Source organism: Callithrix jacchus, chromosome 12, assembly GCF_049354715.1.
Source record: "Callithrix jacchus isolate 240 chromosome 12, calJac240_pri, whole genome shotgun sequence".
NCBI lineage: Eukaryota > Metazoa > Chordata > Mammalia > Primates > Cebidae > Callithrix > Callithrix jacchus.
Genome location: NC_133513.1, coordinates 3891274 through 3917221, shown reverse-complemented (window position 1 = coordinate 3917221; position 25948 = coordinate 3891274). Strand labels below are relative to the sequence as shown.

Genomic DNA, 25948 nt, shown 5'->3' with positions numbered 1-25948 from the left:
GTCTCTTTCCCTGATACACCCCTTCCTGCCATGATTGATACTCAGTAGGCAAACGGGCAGTGGGGGAAGAGGATGGACACATCCTATGAACTCTCCAATTTGTATTCAAGAATGTGCCGGGTGGCAGCTGGACCGTCCACTTCCAAATACCTTACTGACCACAGAAAGAGAGGAGCCAAGGGAGTGCCAAGAAACCACTTTCCTTTTCTCCCATCGAGAGAGCCCGAGTGGGGAGGCGCCAGGCTAGCTGGACAGACTGGGAAGGCACCCAGACCCCAGCATCTGGGGTCACCACTGGATTGTGGGTTACCAGGCTGCACATGCTTGCCAAAGCTTCGTGAACTGTACACTAAAAATGTGTACACTTTCCCATATGCAAATTACACACACAGATATTAACTCAGAAACACAGAAGCACGTGAGAAGCAAACAAGCCAACTGTCCTGGTGGGAGTTTGAGTTTGGCCACGGCAGAGAGAACCCAGCGTCCCGCAGACCCCAGCCCCTGCTGGTCCCGGAAGGGAGACGGGAGCCCTCCTTATACACTCACCGAACAGGCTGCTGAGCGAGGAGTCAGTGGAGTCACTGGGGTACCACTGGGGGTCGTGGGTGGGAGAGGCAATCCAGTTTGGCTGGGGGCTGCTGGATGGGGAGGGAAGGCTCTTGGAACTGTCACTGCCATTCAGTTTTGCTGGAGAAAGAGGAACACCTTCACCTGCCAACCAAGACTCCAGATAAGAAACGCCTTGTTGTGGGGAGGTGAACAGCACCTCACTTCCCCAGCCCACCACGGAGAAGGCAGCAGGAATGCAGGGCTCCGCCCTGCTCAACCAGACAGATGGCACGGCTCTGCAGGTAAGGAGCGCGGCACCTGTAAAGGACAGCTCTGTGGGGTGGGAGGGCGTGGCACACAGTGAACGTAAGGGCAGTGGTGACCACGGATTCCACAAGTCATCTCACAGCACCCACAGCAGCCCTGTGAGCTGTATCTTATTCGCAATTTACTGCTTAGGAAAGGGAGGTTCAACGGGTTGGTGACCTGTCCAAGGCTACATGCTAATACACTGTGAACTCATGTCTCTCTGAACCCACAGCCCGAGTCACACTAGTGACCAACAAACCACTGCTCCCAGGAGCTTTGTCCCAGACAGCAGGTGAGACCAAAGCCCACAGGGCCCAGCCCAACTGCTTTGAAAGCTCTGCAAGACCCGCAGGCCGCCTCTTCAGGTTCAAGATCAGCTATAAAAACTCTGATCCCCAGGCTGAAGAGCGCCTTGCGGGGGCCATCCCACTGTCTCGCCTGAAGGTCAGACGCAAGCCTACCAGGCCATCAGCAGCCTCAGGTCCCAGGTACCTTATCCACCTGCAATGTCCCTGCTAAAGGACAATCTGTAAAAATCACAGAATTCAATTCGTAAAAATTACAGTCCAATTCATAAAAATCACAGAACTGGGCCAAGTGCAGTGGCTCAAGCCTATAATCCCAGCACTTTGGGAGGCCGAGACGGGTGGATCACGAGGTCAAGAGATCGAGACCATCCTGGTCAACATGGTGAAACCCCGTCTCTACTAAAAATACAAAAAATTAGCTGGGCGTGGTGGCGCGTGCCTGTAATCCCAGCTACTCAGGAGGCTGAGACAGGAGAAGTGCCTGAACCCAGGAGGCGGAGGTTGCAGTGAGCCGAGATTGCGCCATTGCACTCCAGCCTGGGAAACAAGAGCGAAACTCCGTTTAAAAAAAAAAGAAAAATCACAGAACTGAAATACTCCCAGCATGTGTGGCAAGCATTCGGGTGGGAGATCAACGCCTCCCGACACGAAGGGCTGTGGGTCCGCCCTGCCCTTACCGTACTGGCCGGAACTGATGGCGATCTCGATGATGGAGTCGCTGATGTGTGTGGCAGACTCGCCCTGGGACAGCGCATCCTCAGGCGGGCCGGGCAAGGAGATGTCAAGCAGAGCAGAGACGTCTGGTGGAGACAGCCGGGTGCTGGAGCTCTCTGCCGAGGACAGCGGTGCGGAGAGGCCATTTTGGAGAGGGACTTTGGGCAGCTCAGATAAGGAGAGAACAGAAGAACCCTGCTGGGAGACAGGTATTTTTCAGACACAACCAGTCTATCAGAACCCACGACAAGGGAGGAAACACCGGTGGGCAAATCAACAGCGTGATGAGTGCTGCCGTCACCTCACCCTTCCAACTCAACAGTACACTCGGGGAAGTTATTTCTCCCAAAACCACTCAGTATGGCAGACTCAGAAGGCCAGGCTGCAGCAGCCTGGACCTGCTTTGACACAGCCAGAAAGAGGGTGGGTGCTGGGGGAGTTACTAGCTGACAGCCTCCTCCTCCTCTCAGAAAACTGAGTTTTTTCACAGCTGGTTCTGAATCAGCCCACCTTGGAGAGGAGAGGAGGGAAGTCTGAGGTAGGGGACAGCTGTATTCACATTTATCCACCCTGGGCAGCCGGCATAGAAGATGGAAGAACAGCAAAGCCTCTGAGCAGTCCCATAGAGAAGCCCGGCCACTGCAAGACTACACGTGGCAGCTCAGGGCACTGGAGGGAGTCCTGGGGCAGCTGCTTTGCTCGGCAGCACATGAGCGCATTCTACCTGGAAACTGTCCGCCACTGGCTCCTGCTCGGGTCTCGAAGGGATGCTGATGAACGGGTCCGAGCCCTGCAGGAACAGCATGCCCATGAGCAGCCGCGAGGTGCACCGGACGCTGCCCACACCCTCGCCTGCGACAGAGTTCCACAAAGAGGTGTTCCATCCCCACGGCCTCTTAACAGTGGAGGGAGAGTAAATGGACAGGGGTCTAAGGTCGAAAATGCTAAAAGGCCACTTTCAGGGCATGGGCCCTGTACCTGAAATTTTTCTGTGGCTTCAAAGAGTGAACTAAAGTTCCTCTATCAGGAAGTCAACTTTGTAGCAGGCAGAGCTGGGCTCCCTGGAGTCATAAGAGCATCAGCCCGCCCCACCTTCCTTGGGGTGTCTCTGAAGTGGCCATGGGAGGCTGGAGAAACCCGGTGCTTGGAGCCTCGGAAAAAAGCAATGGTCGAGGCCATGCAGGGGGTTCTTTTCCCAGATGAAAAACATGCTCAGTGATGCCCCGGCCCAGTGCTGTGGGCTCGCTGCTGCCAACTTGGTCACGGTCACTCTCAGATGGAGCCAGGTTTCCACATCATCTGAGCTCTGGGTTCTCCCATGCCACATGGCAAGCCTGTCCCCACCTTCCGTCAGTGGCTCTGGATGCCTCTCTGCTCTGTACTACACAGAGCTTGCTCACGCCATGGCAGCCCTGGTCTGGTGACTCTCCTCCAAAGGCTGAGCTGGAGTCCAGTGTGATCTCAGCCACATGGCTTTGGTGTCCATACCAGAAGTTGGTGGTAACGCTGAAAAACCCTTCTAAACATACTCACCCCCATGGTGGGGAGGGCGTCTCCATTCTGATGAGTTCCAGTGGGGTCCTGCCCAGAGACGGCACCTGTCACCTCGTCTGAAGACAGTGGAGAGATACCAGACAAGCCCTCGGTGTCCAAGGCAGGGAGGGGGTTCCCGGGGAGGATGCCGGCACTCGTAGCTGCTAAGTCGACAGTACCTGGCAACAGAAAGGACACTACACATCTCTGCTCTACTGACAGCCCATGGTATGTCCCAAGAGGGCTCGGGGAACAGCTTCTCCCTCACACCTCACGTCAATGCTTGAGCCAGGGGCTTGCATGTTCTTGGTGAAGGGTTATGAGACATTATGATTTGAAGAAAACATTTATTCAAAAAACCTGTAACAAAAACATCCCTCAGAGGCTCACTCAGTGGCTGTGGCCATGCAGGTACAGACTTACTGGCCAGGTGACTCGTGGCCTGGGGTGGAAGAACCTTGGGCACGATCGGCCGAGACAGAGCTGCTTTGGTCAGAGAAGACTGGATGGGCCGGAACGAACCTCTCCCTGCGAGGGCGAGGGCAAAAGCAGACATGTCGAGCCCGCCCACCGTGCCCTCGCAGCAGGACGGGGCCACAGGGGCTTCCTTTATAGCCACTGCTGGGAGTGTGGAAGCTGAGCCAAGCTGGGAGCCAGCGACCATTCCAAATGCTAATGTGAGGGTCAGAGGTCACACAGGCCCCCAAGGTCACACAAGCTCTGGCACCCCCCACTGTGCCTCCCAGGAGCTACTGGAAGGCTGCGGTCACCGCTGTCATCCTGCGGAAATGGCTCTTTAAGGGTGACAAGCCCCCGAACTGAGGAACAGGCCCCAGGGCAGTCAGAGCATCAGATTCTGGACTACGACTCTGCCACTGCAATTTGGTTGTAACTTGCCAGGCTTTCCGCAGTTGAAAATGGAAAAGTAGGAGGAGAAAAAGCAACCGACAGCTGTGTACGTGTCTTGCAATATGTCAGTGAGAGATGCGGAAGTCAAGACTGGCAGCAAAGGTACGTCACAGAGTATGTGTTTCACTAGAAGCCTCTCCCTGTGTCACATCTACTGCCCGGAGCCAAGGCCCCCACTAAACATACAGACTGATGGAAGCATAATCCACACACCCAAGAACACATCCATTCCATAAAACAGCTGGCAAGATGTTAGGTCCAGAGAGCACACAAGAGGTGCTCTGTAACTCACACCAAGCCAGCCGCCTCACACAGGGCCTTCAGAGGCCACAGACGAAGGGGCTCCCTCTGCACTAACTGCCTCGCCCCCCACGGCAGTCTGTGGCCCAGCACATAGGGTACATTGGGTATCGGTCAGTAGAATGAACAAAGGAATGCCTGAAAATAAGCCATGGAAATAAGCACCCACTGTTTCCAAAGCCAAGGCCTCAGGTGCGGAGGAGGGAAAGGCTACCCCAGAAAAGCTCTGGGTCCTTACCAGTGACCGAAGAGTTAGACAGGATGGAGAAGGAACAAACGTTGTGGGACTGGTTTTCTGACGGTCTAGGGAGCAGCGTTCTCTGTGGCAGAAAAATGGCAAACAGTCAAGGTGATGAACTCCTATGCCAAAAAGATCACTCCAGATCCAGGTTGCACAGAATGTCCCGAGGAAGAGGGTGCCTAGCATAGCCAGGTGAAGCTTTTTTTAGAGCCAATGACACAGGGTGTCTCAGACAGGTCCTGTGCACCCCCAGCCCCAGTTAGGTCCACTCTGAAACAAACCCATGTAATCAAACCTTTCCCAGGGAAAACTGGAGGCATGTCAGAGTGATCCATTTTTTTTTTTTTCAGATGGAGTCTCATTCTGTCCCCCAGGCTGGAGTACAGTGGCACGGTCACTGAAACGTCTGCCTCCCGGGTTCAAGTGATTCTCCTGCTTCAGCTTCCCAAGTGGCTGGGATTACAGGCACTCAGCACATGCCCAGCTCCTTTTTATATTTTTGGTAGACACGAGGTTTCACCACCTTGGCCAGGCTCAACTCTGGTCCTCAGGTGATCCACTCGCCTCAACCTCCCAAAGTGCTGGGATTTACAGGCGTGAACCACCGCACCCAGCCTGATCCACTTTCAACCCAAACTTTCTTTTAGATTTGGCTAGAATGCAAAGAGTCAAATAAACCTGTGTATAATCATTGGATATGGACTTTTATGAGTGACACCCCCGTCCTGGGCTTCCTCACACGGGGTGAAGAAAAACAGGCACCAAAGGCATGAGGCACCCCTCACGGGGCTTTTGTGAGGGAATAATTAGGCTGGATGTGCAATGGTAGGTTTGAGTAACAAGGACTACCATCAGAGAAACTGCATTCATCACTGAAACTGTCAGTAATCAAGATCAAACATGAACACAAGAGTGTCTGTCAACCTTCAAGCGTCTGAGGCACTCCAGCCTCCGGGGGTGCCGCTGCAGTTCTTTACCCTGAGATGCCCCAGGACACTGGCACTGGAGAAGCAAGGAGGTGCCACTGCAGACAGAGGCAGGCTATGCCTAGGAGTACAAGCTTTCACTCCAGGGCTAGGCACACTTTTTCTGTAAAGGGGCAGGCAGGAAATATTTTAGGTTTCAGGGTCTGTACTTGACCCTGCCCATGTGGAAAACAGTAGATAGTACAGAAATGAATAATCATGGCTGTGTGCCAGCAAAACTTTATTTACAAAAATATTAAGTGGAGGGCCAGGCGTGGTGGCTCACGCCTATAATCCCAGCACTTTGGGAGGCCAAAGTGGGTGGATCACCTGAGGTCAGGAGTTCGAGACCAGCCTGACCCATGTGTTGAAACCCTGTCTATATTAAAAAAAAAAAAAAAAAAAAAAATACAAATATGAGCCAGGCATGGTGGCACATTCCTGTAGTCCCAGCTACTCAGGAGGCTGACGCAGGAGAATTGCTTGAACCCAGGAAGCAGAGGTTTTATAGTGAGCCGAGATCGTGCCATTGCACTCCATCCTGGGGGTCAAGAGTGACACTTCATCTCAAAAAAACAAAAATGTTAAGTGGAAAAGACCACATACTGTATGATCCTATTTATAGGAAATGCCCAGAGTAGACAAATCCATAGAGACAGAAAGTGGATTCATCGTGGCCAAGGGCTGGAGGTTCTGAGAAGACAGTATGAGTTCAAAGGTGCAGTGTTTCCTTCCTGGGAACATTCTGGGATTAGACCCTGGTGATGGCTGCACAACCTTGTAACCACTGAGTCATACGCTTTAGATGGGCAAACATTACGATATGTGAGTTGTCTGTCTGTAAAGCTGTTTTAAATTAGACAAAACAGCAGTCAGGCTGAAACTGGCCCCTGGGCCACCGTTTTCAACCCTGGTCTTAGTCTGAACAAAGAACACCTAAGATTTAGAGGGCATCTTTCTTTCTAAGACCTTTCACGAATCTCTCATTTGTAAATTCATTAATGTCAAAAGAGAAAGAGATTTCTAAGAGTCTAGACCACGAAAAGAAACCTGTGCATTAATCCAAAACACACATCCATACATTTCTAAGGCGCTAATTATCTCAGACTTCCCACCTCACTCTCTGTACTATGTAATTATTATTGTATTTTTGAGACAGAGTCTCGCCCTGTCGCCCAGGCTGCAGTGCAGCGGCACGGCCTCGGCTCACCGTAAACTCTACCCCCAGACTTCAAACAATTCTCTGCCTCAGCCCCCAGTAGCTGAGATAACAGACACCCGCCACCACACCCAGTTAATTTTTGTACTTTTAGTAGAGATGGGGTTTCACCATCTTGGCCAGGCTGGTCTTGAACTCCTGGCCTCGTGATCCACCTACCTCGGCCTCCCAAAGTGTTGAGATTACAGGCGTGAGCCACTCCACTCAGCCTCACTTTCTGTACTTTTATGCCTCAAAATGCCAAGGTCTTCTTCTGGGAGGTCTCTGAGTCCCTGCATGTCCCTCAGGCATACAGCATCCTTGGGTCCTCCCGGGGAGTTCATGAGAAGCCTGGGCTCCAGCCGACCCACATGCCCACCAACTGCTCCCACTGACTAAATGTTAATAAACAGGTGTGCTTATAGTCTATAAATACCTCCCAGCCGGGCACAGTGGCTCACACCTGCAATCCCAGTACTTTGGGAGGCTGAGGCGGGCAGATCACCTGAGGTCGGGAGTTGAGACCTGCCAGACCAACATGGAGAAAAAACCCCATCTCTACTAAAAATACAAAAATTAGCCAAGTATGGGGGCACATGCCTGTAATCCCAGCTGCTTGGGAGGCTGAGACAGGAGAATCCCTTGAACCCGGGAGGCAGAGTTTGCAGTGAGCTGAGACTGTGCCATTGTACTCCAGCCTGGGCAACAAGAACAAAACTCCGTCTCAAAAAAAAAATCCCAATCTGGGACATTCTTTGGACTTGAATCCCCATAACTGTCTTTTCTGCAAGTGGTTTTGTACATTGTTGAAAGATTACCTTTACTTCTGGGTACCATTAAGTTCACTATTATTACTTGTATTTACCCTACTCACAAGCGGGAAGGAAGGGGCAGGGATTTTCCCCCATTTGACGCAATGAAAACCTGACAGAGGGAAGAAACCCCATGTCCGGGTTGGCCCAGGCATGAGGCAGCACATTCAGACTTGACGAGAACCTAACCTGGACCACCAGTGGCTTCCGAAGGTGTCGGTTCCGCAGCTTCCGGGGCTTTGGCAGGAAGAAATCCGACTGCATCTGTAAGGGAGCAGCGCACGGCACATGAAGGTGTGCTCTCCACAGGGAAACCCGCATGGGATGGCCTGGCCGCACACACTCACGCTGATGGAGTTGAGATGCTGGCGGAAAGTCAGCTCCGCATCTTTACTGGGAGAGAAGAGCTTCCCGTGTCTGCTGTTGGGTGGCAAGGTTGTTGGGACAGCAAAAAGGCTGCCATCTGAGTCACTGCTTCCTGTGCTGGCGGGACCAGCCACCAAGAGGGGTCTTGGAGGGTTTCTCAAACCTGGTAGAGGAGAGGAAAGAATCACTGTGACAGCATTCACCTAGCAACAGGTCCAGGGTCAATGAATTCTGTTGGGAAGAAAGTCAGAGAAACACTCCCTTGGCAACCTGTTTGGTTGTCTTGAAAGGAGATACCTCTATCTCAATCTCGGTCCCATATAAAGACTGATTCTCATTTTTGTTTTGAGATGGTCTTTGTTACCCAGGCTGGACTGCAGTGGCATGATCTCAGCTCACTGCAACCTCTGCCTCCCAGGTTCAAGCGATTCTCCTGCCTCAGCCTCCTGAGTAGCTTGGATTATAGGCACCCGCCACCACGCCTGGCTAATTTTTGTATTTTTAGTAGAGATGGGGTTTCACCATGTTGGCCAGGCTGGTCTCGAACTCCTGACCTCAGGTGATCCAACCACTGTGGCCTCCCAAAGTGCTGGGTTTACAGGTGTGAGCCACCGCACCCAGCCTAAAACTCACCAGTTTTACACTTAAAAATTCACTGTTTTAATCTGCTTTATTAAAAAAATACTATGGGTTGAAAGCAAGTGAAACTGATGCCTCGGGAAACTGGACATGTTTGTCTTGGGGTTTTATGTACCAGAAACATAATTGATGATCCCTGAATTTTAATTATTTCCAGTACACAGCTGGGACAGGAGTACACTGCGGATTGGCAGGTTGCTCCACCAGGACTTGGGTTAACTTAGTGGCACCTCCTAACTGAAGGATTCTCTATTCTGATGTTTTACATGAGAAGAAAAATAGAGAGAGAGAAAAAAAAAACAACAATCTTCGCACGGGTTTTGAACCACCAACTCAGCACATTAGGGAGGCTTTTGCTGGTCCCATGGAACAGACCCCAAAGTCACCAGACTGGCAAAAGGCTGGCTTCTTGCCAACTTCTATACCCCAGGACCCCAAAGTCCTCGTGACAGGCCCTGGCATCACCCGCTCCAGGAGGAGGCAGTAATTTCTGCACCTTCATCCTGTCAGCTGGATCGTGGCGATCTGGACAGTGGGGCCAGGTCTCAGGTACACCTGTGCCCTCAGCTTCGGCACGGCCCCTGAAGCCCAGGACGACGCCAACAGGGTGGACCAGGCAAAGGGAGTGTGGCTGCCACAGCCTCACCTGAGGGGCATGGTGCAGAGCTGGGCGGGAAGGTCTTGCTGCTGCGGAGGGTGGCCTGGTTCCGAGGGCAGCGGGGGCTTCTAGAGCTGACGGTCACCACCTTCCCTGGGGGCGTTGTTGACTGCTCCTCCTGGGACGGCCTCACTGTAGAGACAGTGTTTGCTTCCAGAGCCTGGGACAGAAGTGGGCCAAACAACGTCCAAACTTGGCACGTGAGAAACGGCTCTGAAATGTGTGCTAAGGCACGAGAACTTCATCAAGCCCAGAGAGCACAGTGTCATGACGGCAAAGGCCTGGGCCAGAGATGCCCAAACGCCGAGTCCCCAGAGCCAACTGGCAGCTTGCTAGTGTTAAAGGTCACTGGTCAGGTAAGTAACGAAAACCACTCGCTTCCTCACAAGTACCTTTCCACATGCGAAGGCAGAGTGGGACAGAGGGGACCAGCTGGAAGCGCCAGCATGGGCTGCAGAAAGAGATGCTGGATAGCAAGTGACAAGTGTCCAGAGCTCAAAGCCACATGAAAAAGCACAAGACTGCAGTAGGCTGTCTGCTTGTGAGTCAGAGGAAGGAAATACAGGTAGGCTTTCTAGAAACAGACACAAGCACAGCTGAAGAACACTGCAGTGATGAAGCCCAACCTCGGGGGGTATGCATGCCAATGCCACAGCGCACAGAGCCTGCTGCTGAGTCCTGGGGTCCCCACCTGGCTCACCAAAGAGATGCCACCACCGCTGGGAAGACTTAGCCAGCATCCCAAGCCTCCTGGCTCTCCTCACTCTCCTGAACACCCCACACGTCGCACCCGGGAAACCTCCCTGTGGACTAAGAAGCCCTCTGCCCCATGCTCTCAGCACAGCCCTGCCTGTCTGCTCACTCAGCGCCTTCAGCCCCTAGTCCCCACAGCCCAGGCTTTCTCTGGGACCCTCCCACCTCATGACCCTTCCTACGCTGCCACTTCCACCTTCGACAGTGGCTCAGCAGCCCTTGGCATCTCTTGATCTCTGGGGCTTGAGCCTTCAGGGGTGTTTGCTCGTCACAGCTCTACCAGGCAAGTGACAACACAGGGGCAGAGGACCCCACACCTGAGGTGAATCAGGCACCTAGCTGTCTTTCCAGTCTGCCAGGCCCACGCTAAGCCAGCCTCTCTAACTGGCTCCCCGGGGGATGGGGATGCCCTTCTGTGTGGGATTCCTACCTGCTCTGCGTCCCAGGACTGACACCTGCGCTCTCAGGAGCCTGCCTTGGCCCCTGCCTTGGGACACCTGAACACAGGCACCACATATCTCCATAGCCTCTCCCATGAGACCGCCAAAAGCCAAACCTGAAGAGCCGTCTAAAGATGCTCTTTCTGGTCACCGCTTGCTCACCCTGGCATCCTCTCCACACCACCTCGAGCCATTTTCACCCTCAGGCCTGGCCGCAGAGGCACCTGAGGGTCAGGCGCAGTCACCACCAACCCTGTAAGAACTTGCCCTGTAACCAGGCCCTGTGATGCCGCCTGGGCAAATCTGCACTTTCCTGCCACCTGCTGATGGACCAAGTCTCCGGGGCAAGCAGAGCATGGGCTGGGCGCGGGGGCAGAAAACCAGTGGAAGGCGCGGTGGACGCAGGCAGAAGCAAGCACCACTCAGAAGCCAGGAGGCGGCCTGCGCGGAGCAGGAGCAGCGGGTGGGCAGGGGCTCATGAGTGCCCAAATCCCAAGTGCCCCACTAGCACAGGGACATGTGTGCCTCACACACATTCTGACTGAAATGGCGCCCAGGGGCCCACAGTGACCTGCAGCTCCTGCCCCAGCCCGTCCTTCCAGCCCCTCGCTCACATCCAGCAGTTCGCCAGTGTCCAAACACGCCATTTCAGGATGGTCTGCCATGAGACCTTGCTCTCTTGCACCCAGAAATCCTTTCAAACTTGGGGGCATAGGGTAGGATAACTCCCAGCAGCAGCCCTTTCTGCACCCCGTCTGTTGGCTCCACCAACTGGCCTCCCTGAGGTAGGGGACCCTTTCCTAGACTCGACTCAGGACCCACCCACACACTGCAGGGACCATCCTCTCTGGTCCCCAGCTCCACTCCTCTGCCACAGCACCATATCCCTGCTCTCCTCTGAGCTCGCCACACACCATCTGCACAGCAGCTAGGATGGTCTTTCTAGAGCAAGAACTACACCCGTTGTTCCCTCTGTGGAAACCTATAACAGTGATTAGATAAGAAAGAAGGCTAGCTCAGCTCCAGGCCTCACTCTGTGACCCTCGGTCCTGTGCATGTTGTCCCCTCCGCTGCACACGTGGGCTTGGCAGACTCGCAGGAGCATGAGGGCTCACGAGGTACTGCCTGCCTGTGGGCCGTCTTCTTCCACGCACCACACAGAAAAGAACACCCAGGCCACTCATCATTGCACTTCTGGCGCCATGCAGGGGAGTGGGGACCCTCATCTAGTGCCCTCAGATCCCTACTCAAGGGAGACGAACACGATCTATGGAGAGCCTGTCTCCCAGATCACTTAGGTCCCTGCCTCTCCTCCTTCCTGGAGGTCCCGTGGGCTCCCTGCAACAGGACCCTCTCTCTCTCATCTGGACCCCACCTGTGCTGGCCCTAGCTACCCAGCTGGGAGTCCTCCAAGACTGGACCTGGCTGTCAGAGGCGCTGGGCCCCGACCCACTCACCAGCTTGGGGTTGACCTCGGTGGAAATGAGCTTCAGGAGGCAGCTGAGGAGGCGCTGCTTGTGGAGGGTGGTGGCTGGGGAGCCAGGGCGGGGGTCCTGGCGGCCAGGCCCCAGCCAGTCGTACTCCAGCTGCAGCTTGCTGGGCTTGCCCATCATGAGGTAGACTTCAGCCAGCGTGAGGCTTTCGGAGGTCTGCAGGTTCCAGCCCTCCTCACGGAGCTGCTGTGCCAGCTGGCTGGCAGGGACCTCCTTTGGGGGTCTGGCGACAGGCTGTCCCTGAGGCAGCGGAGGCTCGACAGGGCTCCCCTTTTCCTGGACCTCCTCTGCAGGTGCATCTGCCGAGTCTTTAGTGCAAACATCCGACAAGAGCCCAGGGCCGGGCCTTGGGGCCGGCCCAGCAGGGGCAAGGTCAACAGGCTCCTTGCTGACAGGAGCCAGCACCTCTGGGGAGGCTGCCCGGCCCGGAGCTGGCTGCTCGCTCCCAGGCCGCATGTCTACACAGCGGCACTGCTCCGGGACAATGAGGTCCTGGCAGGATTTCAGGTAGCGGGGCAAGGGGTCTAGGAGCGAGAGCTCATCCTCCAGGTCTGGAAGCTGACCACAGGCACATGGCAAGGCCCCTGGCTCCCGGATGGGGCTGTCCCTGCCTTCTGTAGGGGTCTTCTCAGGACATGGCCCCGTGTCCTGGTGCCTGGGGGGAGGCCTGTCGGGAGCATCCGGGCTACTCAAGCTTAGGATGACCCCTTCCCCAGGGGCACTTTCGGGGGAACTCTCTCCGGAGCTCTGCGAGGCATCAGCCGCAGGAGGGGGCCGCCCCACACCCTTGCCCTCAGCTCCGCCCCTCGGGCATTTCACCTGGCCCCGGGCCGTGCCCTGCCCACTCTGGATGCCCAGAATCTGGGCTGGGGGCAGCACATGGGCATCCTTGGCACTCTGCTTGCACCGGCCGCCCTCCTGCCAGTGCACCGTGCAGAAGGCCTTGGAGTGTACCACACGGGCCACGCCTGGCAGTGGTGTCAGCGTGCAGTTCTCGCCTGGGAACAAGTGCAGAGTCACCTTCTCCTGCATCGGTGGGGAGCAAGAGTCCTGCAGCTGCCGCTCCTCAAGTGTCTTCCTCTGAGTACCCGTCAAGGAAGGCCCAGGCTGACTGGCACTGAGGTCGGGATGTTTACCTGGCACACTGCTACAGACATGAGCCATGCTCCCCAGTGGCATCCCCCAGGCTTTAGATCATGCCCCTGACCCAGGGCCTTCCTCACATCACTACCAAACAATGCTGATCCGGGAACTTAGCACCTTCGGGAAATTCACACCTAACACACACCTCACCCGCGTGGGGAATGGGCAGGGCTGGGGGCCAGCCATGGACATGAAGAAGGCTGGGCTGACCCTTGGTTGTCTGGCTCAACGGGCTGGTAGGAATGCTTTGGCCACACCCCATGGGACAGACACAGGCCACTGGCATCGTGGAGGGCTGGCTGTGACTGAGTTCTAGCACTGCAAGGCCATAGAGGGGGCTCCACACCCAGGGAACAAGGGGTTCCAGGTTATGGTTCCAGATGTTCACCATGTCACCGCACAGCTGCTCTGCCCATGGGAACCACGACGACAGGTACTGGGAAGCATGATCTGTCCCCGGCAGCAGAGGCAGTTCAGCCTGGAGGGTTTGCTTTAGTTGGAAAAGGATACAACTCGCACCTCATGGAGCGCCCACTTCTGCTTCAAGAACTCGATGAGGCTGGAGACCTTTCGATGCAGCTCCACGATCATCCTAACGAGGTGAAGACAGGAGGAAGGGAGGCTCATAGAACAGGAGTGAACCTTCTCAAGAGCCCTGAGGCTGCCTACAGCAAGATGGCGCCAAAAGAGACAAGGGACCTCCAGAGGGGCACTTGAGAGCTGGCACCCGCAGGGCCCTTGGCTCCTGTGGCTAAAAGCCAGCTTTCCAGCTGCAATTGCCAAAGTTTCACATGGAGCTGATGAAAGTAACACAGAGATCCTGAGCATTCTCTGCTAGCACCAGGTCTCCGCCAGGGTGTGGGCACAGGCACGCAGCCTCTGCCTAGTCTACAAGCTGCTTCTGGCTTCCAGAACGGTGGGCCTGGGCAGTGTTAATACATGCTCAGGGAAAAAATACACAAACAGAAGGAATGAAGCGCTAACACATACTACAACACGGTGAACCTCGAAAGCGTCATGCCCAGTGAAAGGCACCAGGCCCAGAGGTCTCTGGGTGTGATTCCATTTCTGTGAAACCTCCAGGGTAGGCAAAGCCACTGAGACACAAAGGGGACTGGGAGAGGCCAGCAGCCGTTGGACAGTGAGACTCGAGGAGTGAGTCCTAGTGGGCAAGATGACTCTTCTAGGGTGATGAACACATTCTGGAACTGGACAGAGGTGATGGTCGCAGAACTCTGACTGTTAAATGCCACCGAACTATACACTTAAAAATGGCTAAGTTCATTTTACGACATGTGAATTTTACCTCAATTTTGTTTTTTTATTTTTTTGAGACACAGTCTTGCTCTGTCACCCAGGCTACAGTGCAGTGGCACGATCTCGGCTCACTGCAACCTCCGCCTCCTGGGTTCAAGTGATTCTCCTGCCTCAGCAACCTGAGTAGCTGGGACTACAGGTGTGCACCACCACACCCAGTCAAATTTTGTATTTTTAGTAGAAACGAGTTTCACCACGTTGGCCAGGAAAGTCTCAATTTCTTGACCTCTGCCTCCCTCGGACTCCCAAGTACTGGGATTACAGGCATGAGCTTCTGTGCCTGGCTACCTCAATTTTTTTTAAATGTACAAATCAAAAAGGGTCCATCCCACGTGGCACCTTGGGCATATGCACACCACAAGTCTCCAAGAAGCAGGTGGGAGAGAGGAGCAGTGTGGACCTTACTGGGGGATGACAGGGAGGCTCTGCAGCCACTCCTCTTCTCACCACGACATCCCCCTGTGGCCTGCACATGGCCTAGGTGATACCTGCCCAGGTCCAGGACTGCAGCCCAATGCTCCCAGGACTCCAGTCCCTCCACACTGCTGTGCCCTTGTGTGACGACAGAGCACGGGGGTGAACCTGCTTCTCCTGGGAGCTCCTTGAGGGAAACTCACACACATACCCTCCAATCCTGCTCAAGCAGTTGGGACTCTTCTGAATGCCAAAGGCCTCATTACCTGAGGCGCGGGTTCTGGGCAAGGCTCTGCACGCGGGCCCAGGCATGGTTGTTCCGTGGCTGTAGCTCTATGGGAACTTTCAGGGGCAGGCGCACTGGCTTCTGGTCCTCTTCATCACTCAAGCCTGCAACAGAAAGGAATCATTAAAGTTTAGCACAGACCGACCTTAAGGTAGAAGATCAAGCACTTGGCCAGACAAACCAGTGAAATCAGAGAGCTGTGAGCAGGCCGCCTTACAAACAGAGGCAAGGACAGCAGAGAAACCCCAGCCAAGAAGGAAATCTGATGTGGTTGCTCATGGGTTTGCAAAGGCAGAGCAACAGACTGGTCCAGAGGGGCCATGGGAGACTCGGTCCTGACAACAGGTAACTGGTCTGCTGACTGCTACCATGGCTCTGAGCTCAACTTGACTGAGTGGACGCAGGAAGCATTTCAAGTTCAAGAGTCGTCCATTTGCAGCCTTGGGATTAAGCAGGGCCAGACACAAACCAACTGCAGCGGAGACCCTGTAGCTCAGCCTGCCCATCACTGAATGAGACACCACAGGCACCGCCTCTGGTCCTGGGAGCGCCCCATTCACCTACCATCCGGATCGCAGAGCTTCTTCAGGGCCCGGCACATGGGCGCTTTGATCCGCAGGTTCCGCCCTTTGTAACGTACAGTGGTGGCCCTGGGAAAAGAGTTTTGAAGGAATGCTGAGGCCTGTGAGTGAACGGAAGGACGGAGGGGCCAGCACGCTGAGAAGCATGGGTCAGGCGAGGTGAGGCCTGGCCAAGCATCCACCCCAGCCTCGGGAGCCCACCTGAGTCAGTGGCAGGACAAGGCTACAAACAAGAGGTGCTGACTGCACATCCTGTTGCTTTCCTGACCATGCTTCACACTCCAAGGGATACCTGCTTTTTAAAGAAAATCTACTGTGCCTGCCCTGCACCCTCAGAGCAGAAGCTCTCAGTACTCTCCATGACTTCTCAGTCCACCACTGTGACCTCTGTGTGACCTCAACTCACCCCTACACAATCTCCGTGACCTCAGTCTACCTCTCCATGACCTCTGTGTGACCTCAACCCACCTCTATAACCTCTGTGACTTCTCAGTCCACATCTATGTGACCTCTCTGTGAGGAGTTTCTAAGAGAAAAACCAACTTGAATTCCAAGGAGTGGATACCAGTCAAGAAAGCCTCTGGCCAGCAGTCCACTGGCTGGTGAATGACTACGGGCTTGTGCGTTTTACAAAATGCTCAGGGCAGCCAGATGCGGTGGCTCATGCCTGTAGTCCCAGCACTTTGGGAGGCCAAGGCAGGCAGATTCTGTGAGGTCAGGAATTTGAGAACAGCCTGACCAACACGGAGAAACACCCCCTTCACTAAAATTACAGTTAAGCAGGCGTGGTGGTGCATGCCTGCAGCCCAGGTACTCGGTAGGCTGACGGGATCACGTGAACTAGGGAGGCAGAGGCCGCAGTGAGCCAAGATCGCACCATCGCGCTCTAGCCTGGGCAACAGGAATGAAGCTCCCTCTCAAAAAAAAAAGCTTGGGGCACGTGTATGATTTTGTTTTTATGATTTTCACCAACTCCCAGTTGCACACATGTCAGGTAGGAGAGTTGCTGTTCAATTTCTAACAAACAGTCCATGAAAAGCCACAGAACACATAGCATGATTCTAAAGATGTGTAAAAAATTACCTGTTCATCTCTGTATGTATCTATATTTATACCTGGTACAGTTACTTATGTAAACTCCCTAAGAAAAAGAAAATCAGAAAGATACACATAAAATGACTAAGTGGTTAGCTCTGATGAGAAGAGATGAGCAGGATGGGGTGGTGGAGAGGGTCTTATATGTATGCATTACTTGTATCGTGTTTAAAAGTCTTATTCCAATACAATGACGACCAAAATTAGAGATCCAAATGTGCGCACGTGTCTGCAGCAGGCGCTGCATGGGAGGGACTCTGGAGACGACTCCCACACTTTGGCTGGAAGAGCAGCCTCCACTGAGCATGTCTAATTGGAAGAGCCAGTTCCGGCAGTCTCAGACGGGAGAAAAGGGCGACGCCACAATCTCCATATCCCGTACACAAAGCTGTAATCCCCTTTTCCTTTCAAAAGGGTGCTAGCTCTAATTTCAGCATTACACAGACTCAATACCCCCATAGTAGCTTTCACCATCACCCCAAAACCTAAGGCTTTAATCAAGTGTTTATGAGGCCACAGAAGCCAGGGACAGTGGCTCACACCTGTAATCCCGGCACTTTGGGAGGCCGAGGCAGGTGGATCACCTGAGGTCAGGAGTTCAAGACCAGCCTGAAGATCAGGTTGAGAAAGAGTTTTGCTCTTGTTGCCCAGGTTGAAGTGCAATGGCGCGATCTTGGCTCACTGTAACCTCTGCCTCCTGGGCTCAAGTGATTCTTCTGGCTCAGACTCCCAAGTAGCTGGGATTATAGGTGCCCATTACCAGGCTCGGTTAATTTTTTGTGTTTTTAGTAGAGACAGGGTTTCTCCATGTTGGCCAGGCTGTTTTCAATCTCCTGACCTCAAGTGATGTGCCTGCCTCAGCCTCCCAAAGTGCTGGGATTACAAGAATGAGCCACCACACCTGGCCAGAATCAATTTTAAAACAATCTCCTCCAATTAAGTGCTCTGGGAACAAATGGACGTTTCTGCTCACCGTTTTTTATTCCATCTGCCCCAAAACAAAACAGTAGTAGACAAGATTTAAACAGCTGGTGGAGCTGTGTCATGTGGCACCTGTGTTTTCGATAATCACAGTTTCCGTTAAACTGCTATTTTGTGACTTCCTTTTTTCTTCCTTCAGTGAAAATGAGTACACCCTTTTGCATTCACATGGAACCATTCTGAGATTACAATCCTCCATCTTTTCTCTCAAATGGAAATCCCACGACCAACTAGAGGCTATGGCACTGAACAAGGTGAAGAGCCATGTTAAAGCGCAAAGCCAGGAGGACACTGAGGTTTGGCTGCAGTCCCAGGACGTGGTCCATACTTTCCTACTCTCACACCAGCCCGTAAGCTGTAAGACAGGCCACGACTTCCCAGACAGGCCCGACACAGGGTTTAAGAGGTGCTATCTATAGAAGAATCCCAAGCTGACCTCTATGTGAGCCATCAAACAGAGGCTCTATTTACACCCTTCCATGAGTAGCTTTTTTTTTAAGGCAGAGTCTTTCACTCTGTCACCCAGGCTGGAGGGCAGTGGCACGATCTCAGCTTACTACAAACTCTGCCTCCTGTGTTCAAGCGATTCTCATGCCTCAGCCTCTCGAGTAGCTGGGACTACAGGCATGTACCACCACACCCGGCTAATTTTTGTATTTTAAGTACAGATGGGATTTCACCATGTTGGCCTGCCTGGTCTCCAACTCCTGGCCTCAGGTGATCTGACTGCCTCGGCTTCCCAAAGTGCTGGGTGTGTTAGCCATCACGCCCGGCTGAACACCATTTCAACAAATAGAAAACAGAGTAATTCCTCTGTGTAAATGGGAGCCTGGCTTTCCTTTCTTAGATTTACTTTCTTCTCTGCAAAGCCACTTGATAAATCTAATAAGCACGTGCTAAACTCACGCCTCTGGGTCTGTGAACAAGGTAGTAAGATTTCATTTTAGGTTAGATCTTTTCTAAATTCATTTACTCTTTCAATTTACGATTCTACCACCAAAAGAAGATTCATAGGTAATTGAAACAGGTCTGCATGAGAAGCGGGGGCAGCAGCAAGTAAAATACCCCAATTGCTTTTGGGCTGAAACCCAGGGGTAGCCTCCCCCAGGCACCTCGCTCATCTTCCCGATCTCTCACCTTCACAGGATGCTTGTTTGTAAGTGCGAACGTCTACTGGTAAAAGAATGAACACAAAAGCTGACAGAACAGAAGGTCCAGAATGGACCCAACACGGGACAGTCAACTCAAGTTTGACAAGGGTGCAAAGGCCACTCAATGGAGAATGGACAGACCTTTCAGATGGCATGGGAACACCTTGACACCCACAGGCAAAAAGCAAAGCTCCAGCTAAACTTCACATGTTACACAAAGTTACTTCAAAGCAGATCATGGATTTAAATGTAAAACTATAAGACTTTTAGAAGAAAACATAGGGGAACATCTCTGTGTCCTTGGGTTAGGCAAAGAGTTCTTAGATGCCACATGAAAAGCACAAACCATAGAAGAAAACAGTGATAGACTGGACTTCATCCAAGCAAAGGACGTCTTTCTGTGCAAGACAGTAAGTGAACAAAAAGGCCACAGGCTGGGAGAAATTGTTTGCAGCTGGCATATCTAACAGAAGACTTGTATCTGCAATATGCAAAGAACTCTTTAAACTCAAGAAGCAGAAAACAATCGTAAGGTATGAACAGGCACTTCACCAAAGATACACAGACAGCAAATAAGCACGAGAAGGACACTGGGTCTCATGAGTCATCAGGGAAATGCGTCAAAACCACAACACGATGCCACTCCACACTACTAGGGTGGCTCAGAAAGACAACCCCAAACACGCCAAGTGCCAGGGAGTGTGGGGAGCAACTGCAACTCTCCTGGAAGTGTGGCAGCTCCGTGTCGAGCCAAACACACATGCCCGCCTCCTCCTCCCGGGGACCAAAAGTCACGCTCACACAAAAACCTGGAGGCAAAGCCCCATCACTTCTTCATCAACACTGAAACACTGCAAACAGCCCTGGGCCCCTCCACTCTGAAGGAATAACAGTGCAGCACGTGTACACTGTGGAACACAACTCGGCAGGTAAAAGGGACGAGCGGCAGATCCACAAGACAACAAGGAAGAGCCTTAAGGGCACAATGCTGAGTAGCGACGCCCATCTCAGAAGGCTGCAGACCGTGATCCCCTTTAGACGGCTTTCTGGAAAAGCCAAAATTACAGAGAATGGAAAGTGGTGCAGAGGTTGGGGCAAGGTATGGGGGATGGACAGAAGGGGATCTGGCCGTGCTCCACATCTTGACAGTGGTGGCAGCTACACAACTCTATGAATTTCTTAAAACTTCCAGGACTGTAAGTGAAGAGGCCAATCTACAAGACTAAGCCCAGGATGATTCCAGTGTGACGACACCGCTCCAGGAAAAGCGCAGCTAGAGAGAGAGGAAAGATCAGTGCCTGCTGGGGGCACTAGGAAGTGACAGGCAGAGCACAAGGTGTTCAGGGCAGTGAACTGCCCCAGTGTGATACCCACTTTTCATTACCCATGTGTCCAGACTAACAGATGGCACAACGCTGAGTGGGCCTGTAAGTGAACTATGAACTCTGGGTGATGAGGAAGGGTCAAGAAAGGCTCACGAATTGTGATAAAAGGACCACACCAAGGCAAAGTGTTAATAACACCTGCAATCCCAGCATTTTCAGGGGCCAAGGCGGGAGGATCGCCTGAGGTTGGAAGTTAGAAACCCCATCTCTACTAAAAATACAGAGAATTAGACATGTGTGGTGGTGGCATGCACTACTCGGGTGGCAGAGGCAGGAGAATTGCTTCAACCCAGGAGGAGGCGGTTGCAGTGAGCCGAGATTGCGCCACTGCACTCCAGCCTGGGCGACAGAGCAAGATTCCATCTCAAACAAAACAAACACAACAAACCAACAACAAAGTGTTAATAATGGGAAATCATGTGTGGCGCGGGGGGGCGCGTAGCCCTGTACACAATTTTTCTGTAAACTTAAAACTGCTCTAAAAAATAAAATATTTTAATACAAACTTGTAGAACTGTATGACAAAAAGCACACAAAAAATAACATGTTAAAATATTAAAGCAAAAAACGGGTCGGGCACAGAGCATCATGCCCGCAGCATCACTGCTTTGGAAGGCCAAGGTGGGAGAATAACTTGAGCCCAGGAGGTGGAGATCAGCCTGGGCAACACAGCAAAACGCTGCCTCTATTAAAAAAAGGAAAGAAAGAAAAAGAACGTACACACCACACCACCTGCAACACTACCCCCATCTCTTCTCCACAGGGAACAAGGGGCATGACTTGATCCACAACGAGGGACTCTCCACTACCTTCCTGAGACACAGCGGGGGCTGCTGGAACCCCTCCCAGCCCTCCAGCCTCAGCTCTGCAACCTCCTCCTCCCCTCCTCTCCCCTCCCCTCATGAGGCTTCTACAGCCCAGTTTCTCCTTCCCACCTTCCTTTCCCTGGGCCAGGTGGTTCCCCAACTCTCTGTGTGGCCCCCACTCGCCTCTTTAAGACCTTGGCCACCATCTTAAAAAAGCCTTCCCTAGATGTCCTAGGCAGGTTCCCTTCCTGCCAGCTGCCATGTCTGCATCCATTTGCCATGTCAGTTTCATGGTAACTTTCATCCCCAGCTACTGTACATATCTACACGGCAGGCAAAGGTGACCTGCTCAATGGACCTGCGTCGGCTGCCATAGCACAGCTGCCACCATTGCATAACCAGCACCCATTCTTGTGCCAGGCACACACAGGCACCCAGGCATTTCTAGAACCAGTGAACACACGCCTCAGCAGCCCTTCTGCCTCAGACCTCTCATGGGTACAGACAGCAATTTTCCTTGCTGGCACCATGCTGCTCCAAGCCCCTTCTCCATTCCTCACACCTCGCTGGAAGATGACACCTCCACAGGTAAGGCTGGGACCCAGACGTCAGGTGAGCGCGGTCAGTTCCCTTGGTGCTGGCTCCCACTCTTGCTGAGGTCTCACCCAGCATTCAGTCCCGGAGCTGGCACTGCCTTCACCTGCCATTTGCCAAATCCCTGTCTACTCAGGCAAATTCTCCATCAGCACCCACACCTGAGCTCACTCTTTTGCCACCTGCTCAGGGTTTTCCAGACAAACTGGAGTATACCAGGCGGGCTACCTCAACACCGGCTTTAAGGGGCAATCAATCTTTCCATCCTGCTAACAGACCCACCTCCTGGGCCCACCCTCAATGTCATCTCAGGGCCCCTCCACTGTGGAAGCACAGCAGAGAACAACAGCCGACACAGTCATGCTGCCTCCTCACCAACAGGCCCAAGACTCGGCCTGGAGGAGCTGTGGACACACGCCAGGCTCCCTCTTCGTTTGGTTCTCAGAATGGCAGATGGTATGACTGTAAATGGCACAAAGCCGTTCAGCGTGCATAAGCTCACGACACGTTTCAACGCCACTGTCCGCACACCTGCTGCCTGGGAGGACGAGGTGGGAGGGACACAGACCCATTCCTGCTCCCTGCCCTTCACTTGGCAGAACCACATGAGAATTTTTTTTTCCCCCAAGAGCGAGTCTTCCTCTGTCGCCCAGACTGGAGTGCAGTGGTGCAATCTCGACTCTGCAACCTCCACCTCCCGTGTTCAAGTGATTCTCCTGCAGAGCAGATGGGATTACAGGTGCGTGCCACCACACCCAGCTAATTTTTGTGTTTTTAGCAGAGATGGGGTTTCACCACGTTGACCATGCTGGTTTCGAACTCCTGACCTCGTGATCCATCCACCTCAGCCTCCCAAAGAGCTAGGATCACAGGTGTGAGCCACCTCGCCCAGCGAATGGAAGGTTCTTTACAGCAGAAGGCACTTCCCCTCTGCACACTTTAGCGAGCATCTCGCCCTGCAAGCCACACATGAAGGCCCTGTCACCACTCAGAAATCTACACTCTATCATGCAGCCCATAATCAAAGCCCCCCAGTTATACCGAGAATACCCTTTGCAATCATTTCCTTCTCTTTTCTTTCCTTGGGTTTTTTAAAGGCCCAAGATCTCAACAAAGTGACTGGCTGCATTTGTTTGTCAAGGGTCTCCGGTGCCTGGGAACGGCCTGTGCCCATGTCATTAAATGGAATCTATTTCTTAAATAAGTTCTCATGCATATGGCACTGGCGCAAGGCGCCCCTTGCGCCCCCACTGAGCAGGATGTCTGTGCTAAGGCAGAAGGACCGCTCATCGGACAGGCCACTCTGCACCGTCCTCAAGCATGGAGCAAAGAGCCCAGAACTCTGGCTTCGCCCCATGAATCCTGGAAGAACTGAAATAAAAGACAAAGGAAGACTTGCTCCAAGTTTGGATCCTGGGGCAGTGTTCTCCCTCATGGGACAGCCCCTTGCCTATCGGTCAGAAGGTGACATCAGAAACCACCTAAGCCCTCGATCTTAAGGCTTCTCAAGAAGGTTCCTCTGACATAAGACAGATATTGCCTGAAGGAGGTGGAGCAGGGTTCTGAAGCTGGGAGGGGCGCCTGGGCAGGGCAGTGAACATGGCCAGTGGCCCCTGGCTGTACCCTAGACCCAATCTGGGCAACCTGTGCTTTCTGGTGGCTGTGGTTAATCACAGGTCTTTCCCATGGTAATGATGCCTACAACCCAGTTACAGTTGCTGGCTCCAGGCTGGTGGCAGCTCACACAGAGCCTGGGAATCATGCCCAACACCTGCTGTGCCGGGAATGCAGGGAAAGGCCCTGTGCTGGCCCAGCAGGCACCGCTCCCACTGGGGCAGGGAGGGCTTCCAGGTCATCAGACACAAGTCTAGGGGCGGAGAAGGGCCAAGGGGAAAAGCAACCAGAGGTTCAAGGGTGAGGTGCTGCAGACAGAAGAGAGATGGCTAAGGACTATTCAGGAGCGGCTGCAAGGGCAGGGCTCTCGGGAGCAGGTGGCACCCCCACGGGGATCGGAAACAGCTGTGCAGACCCAATGTCTGTGGTTCAGCAAACTTGGAGGAGCCAGCCCAGTGTGGTCAGCGGGCAAGACAGATTTAAGATAGGAGGGCCACCAAAAAGGACCCATACCAAGTATAAAATGCACATATGCAGAACCCCCCAGGCTGTGGAGCAGGGAGACCCCAAGCTGTGGAGTGGGATGGCTGGGTCCGGCCCTGCGGTGCAGACCAGCAGCAGCAACTGGACAGATGTCGACTGGACCATCAGGGGCCCAGCTGTTTGTGTGGCCAGGAGCGCACATTCCCTCTGGGAGTCAGGCGTGTGAGGGGAGGACAGCAGCACCCAGGGCATGAGAAGGCAGGGAAGCTGTCAGAAGTGGCCCGGGACGTGACAAAAATGCAATGGAAGGGACAGGCTCTAGAAGCCGGGACCAGCCCACAGCGACCACAAAGCAGGATCCTGAGAGCTGCATCAAGAGAGCACACCCAGCCAGAGACCCCTGGAAAGGAGGAAGCCCGGGAGGGCCCTTCCCTCCCTCCCCACGCTGATAAGGGGCTCCGGGTGCAGTCAGCGCTCCCTGGACTGAGCACCCTCTGTTGGGACTTCACACGTAACTGAGAGGTTATGAGGTTTTAACTCAGAAGGTCCTCACTGACAAAGCTTCAGCTTCTGCACTTTAGAGAACAGACACAAGCACCCAGAGGATTAAGGGACGTTTCACAAGGAAAGCGGGACTTACCCAACCTGAATGAGCTCATTCAGCTTTGTTGCATTCTTGTCATCCATACCTTTAGATGGAAAAATCAATGAGACAGTGATTAGTCAGGAGCAAAGCCACAAAAGTTCCCACACAATTCTGTTCAGCACAGGCTCAAACCCCATCACCAAGTATTAAAGTTCCGCTGGAGTAACAGCCCTACAGCAGCTGCAGCCCTTCCCTCAAGCCACACCTTCATGTCAGCTGCCCCGGTCACCCTCACTCACCTGAAAGGCTGGCAACACCCCTGCCTGGCCCCTTCCTCAGGCAGGCCCACTACCTGGCCTCTGCCCAGCTGATCTGTCCTCCCACAAGCTCCCTCCTAGCTCCCCCCAGTGCCGGCCTTCCACTCATCCCTATCTGTATGGCTCCATGGCTAGTTCCTCCAGGCTCCACACCTGCTCCACACACACTTCCTGCTGGGCTCGTACTGAGTGTCCGGTGTTGACCCTCTGGCCCACAGTGTGCAACCCCCAGGGCACCCAGGGTCTGAAGAATGAAGACACCAACACCCTCTGAGTTTCCTGGAGCAGATGCCCCACTTCCTCTGACCTGCTGCGGACTCTCCACTGTTTTCAAGACGTGTGAGAAAGCAACTATAGTACATTAATGGGAGAAACCAGGTGGTGGGTACTTGGGTGTTCACCGTAAAATTCTTTGAATTCTTCTGCATATTTGGGGGAAAAAAACCTCCACAAATGGCAGGCTAAAAACCAAAAACAAAGACAAAACTGACAAAGCAGCCAGAGGCAGACAGTGAACCTCACAGGGAGGAATGAGGACACATATGACCACTGACTCCTCTCATCAGAGCAGCACAGGCCAGAGGCAGTGGACAACAGCATCAGTGCGACGGAAGAACCAACCTGTCAGATTAGAATTCTCATCGGGCAAATACGTCTCTTAAGAATGAATATGAAATAAAGAGCTTTCGGATGACTAATAAGAATTCACAGCCGGCACAACTGCATGGCAAGGAAGAGAGGATGTTTCTGAGGTTGGAGGAAAACAGGCAGATGGAAGTGGAGCTTCAGGAAGGAGTGAAAGGCACCAGAAAGAGCTCTGGTCGCCAGGCGAGGCACCAGAAACCGGTCATGGAATCTGACCAGGCGTGGCATGCCACGGGGTCACCGTGCCTGGATGAAGGGCAGAGCCTGGGTGCAAAGTGTGCCCCTCACTCAGCAATCGAGTCATTTATTTACATCAAACTTGAGCGTCCTTGTGAGGCAGGAGAATGGAGTCTGGAGGCA

General features: G+C 53.4%; 1 protein-coding gene across 14 annotated transcripts in view; it reads right to left on the bottom strand.

Annotated features, from left to right (window-relative positions):
- Nucleotides 1-25948, bottom strand: part of CRAMP1 (cramped chromatin regulator 1) — a 61654-nt gene that overhangs the window by 8500 nt on the left and 27206 nt on the right. For 4 of the 14 annotated variants that reach the window (XM_035266458.3, XM_017978613.4, XM_054242411.2 and 1 more), the window contains exons 6-19: nucleotides 24681-24729; nucleotides 15915-16000; nucleotides 15331-15454; nucleotides 13844-13925; nucleotides 12155-13270; nucleotides 9493-9664; nucleotides 8189-8370; nucleotides 8031-8105; nucleotides 4864-4945; nucleotides 3840-3944; nucleotides 3417-3595; nucleotides 2608-2673; nucleotides 1847-2081; nucleotides 550-714 (exon numbers count right to left, since the gene is read on the bottom strand). In XM_035266458.3, coding sequence (XP_035122349.3) covers nucleotides 550-714; nucleotides 1847-2081; nucleotides 2608-2673; nucleotides 3417-3595; nucleotides 3840-3944; nucleotides 4864-4945; nucleotides 8031-8105; nucleotides 8189-8370; nucleotides 9493-9664; nucleotides 12155-13270; nucleotides 13844-13925; nucleotides 15331-15454; nucleotides 15915-16000; nucleotides 24681-24729 — 2718 coding nt within the window. The remainder of the gene's footprint in view (nucleotides 1-549; nucleotides 715-1846; nucleotides 2082-2607; nucleotides 2674-3416; nucleotides 3596-3839; nucleotides 3945-4863; nucleotides 4946-8030; nucleotides 8106-8188; nucleotides 8371-9492; nucleotides 9665-12154; nucleotides 13271-13843; nucleotides 13926-15330; nucleotides 15455-15914; nucleotides 16001-24680; nucleotides 24730-25948) is intronic. The other 10 variants (XM_054242410.2, XM_078344241.1, XM_078344238.1 and 7 more) reach the window with 3 other exon arrangements.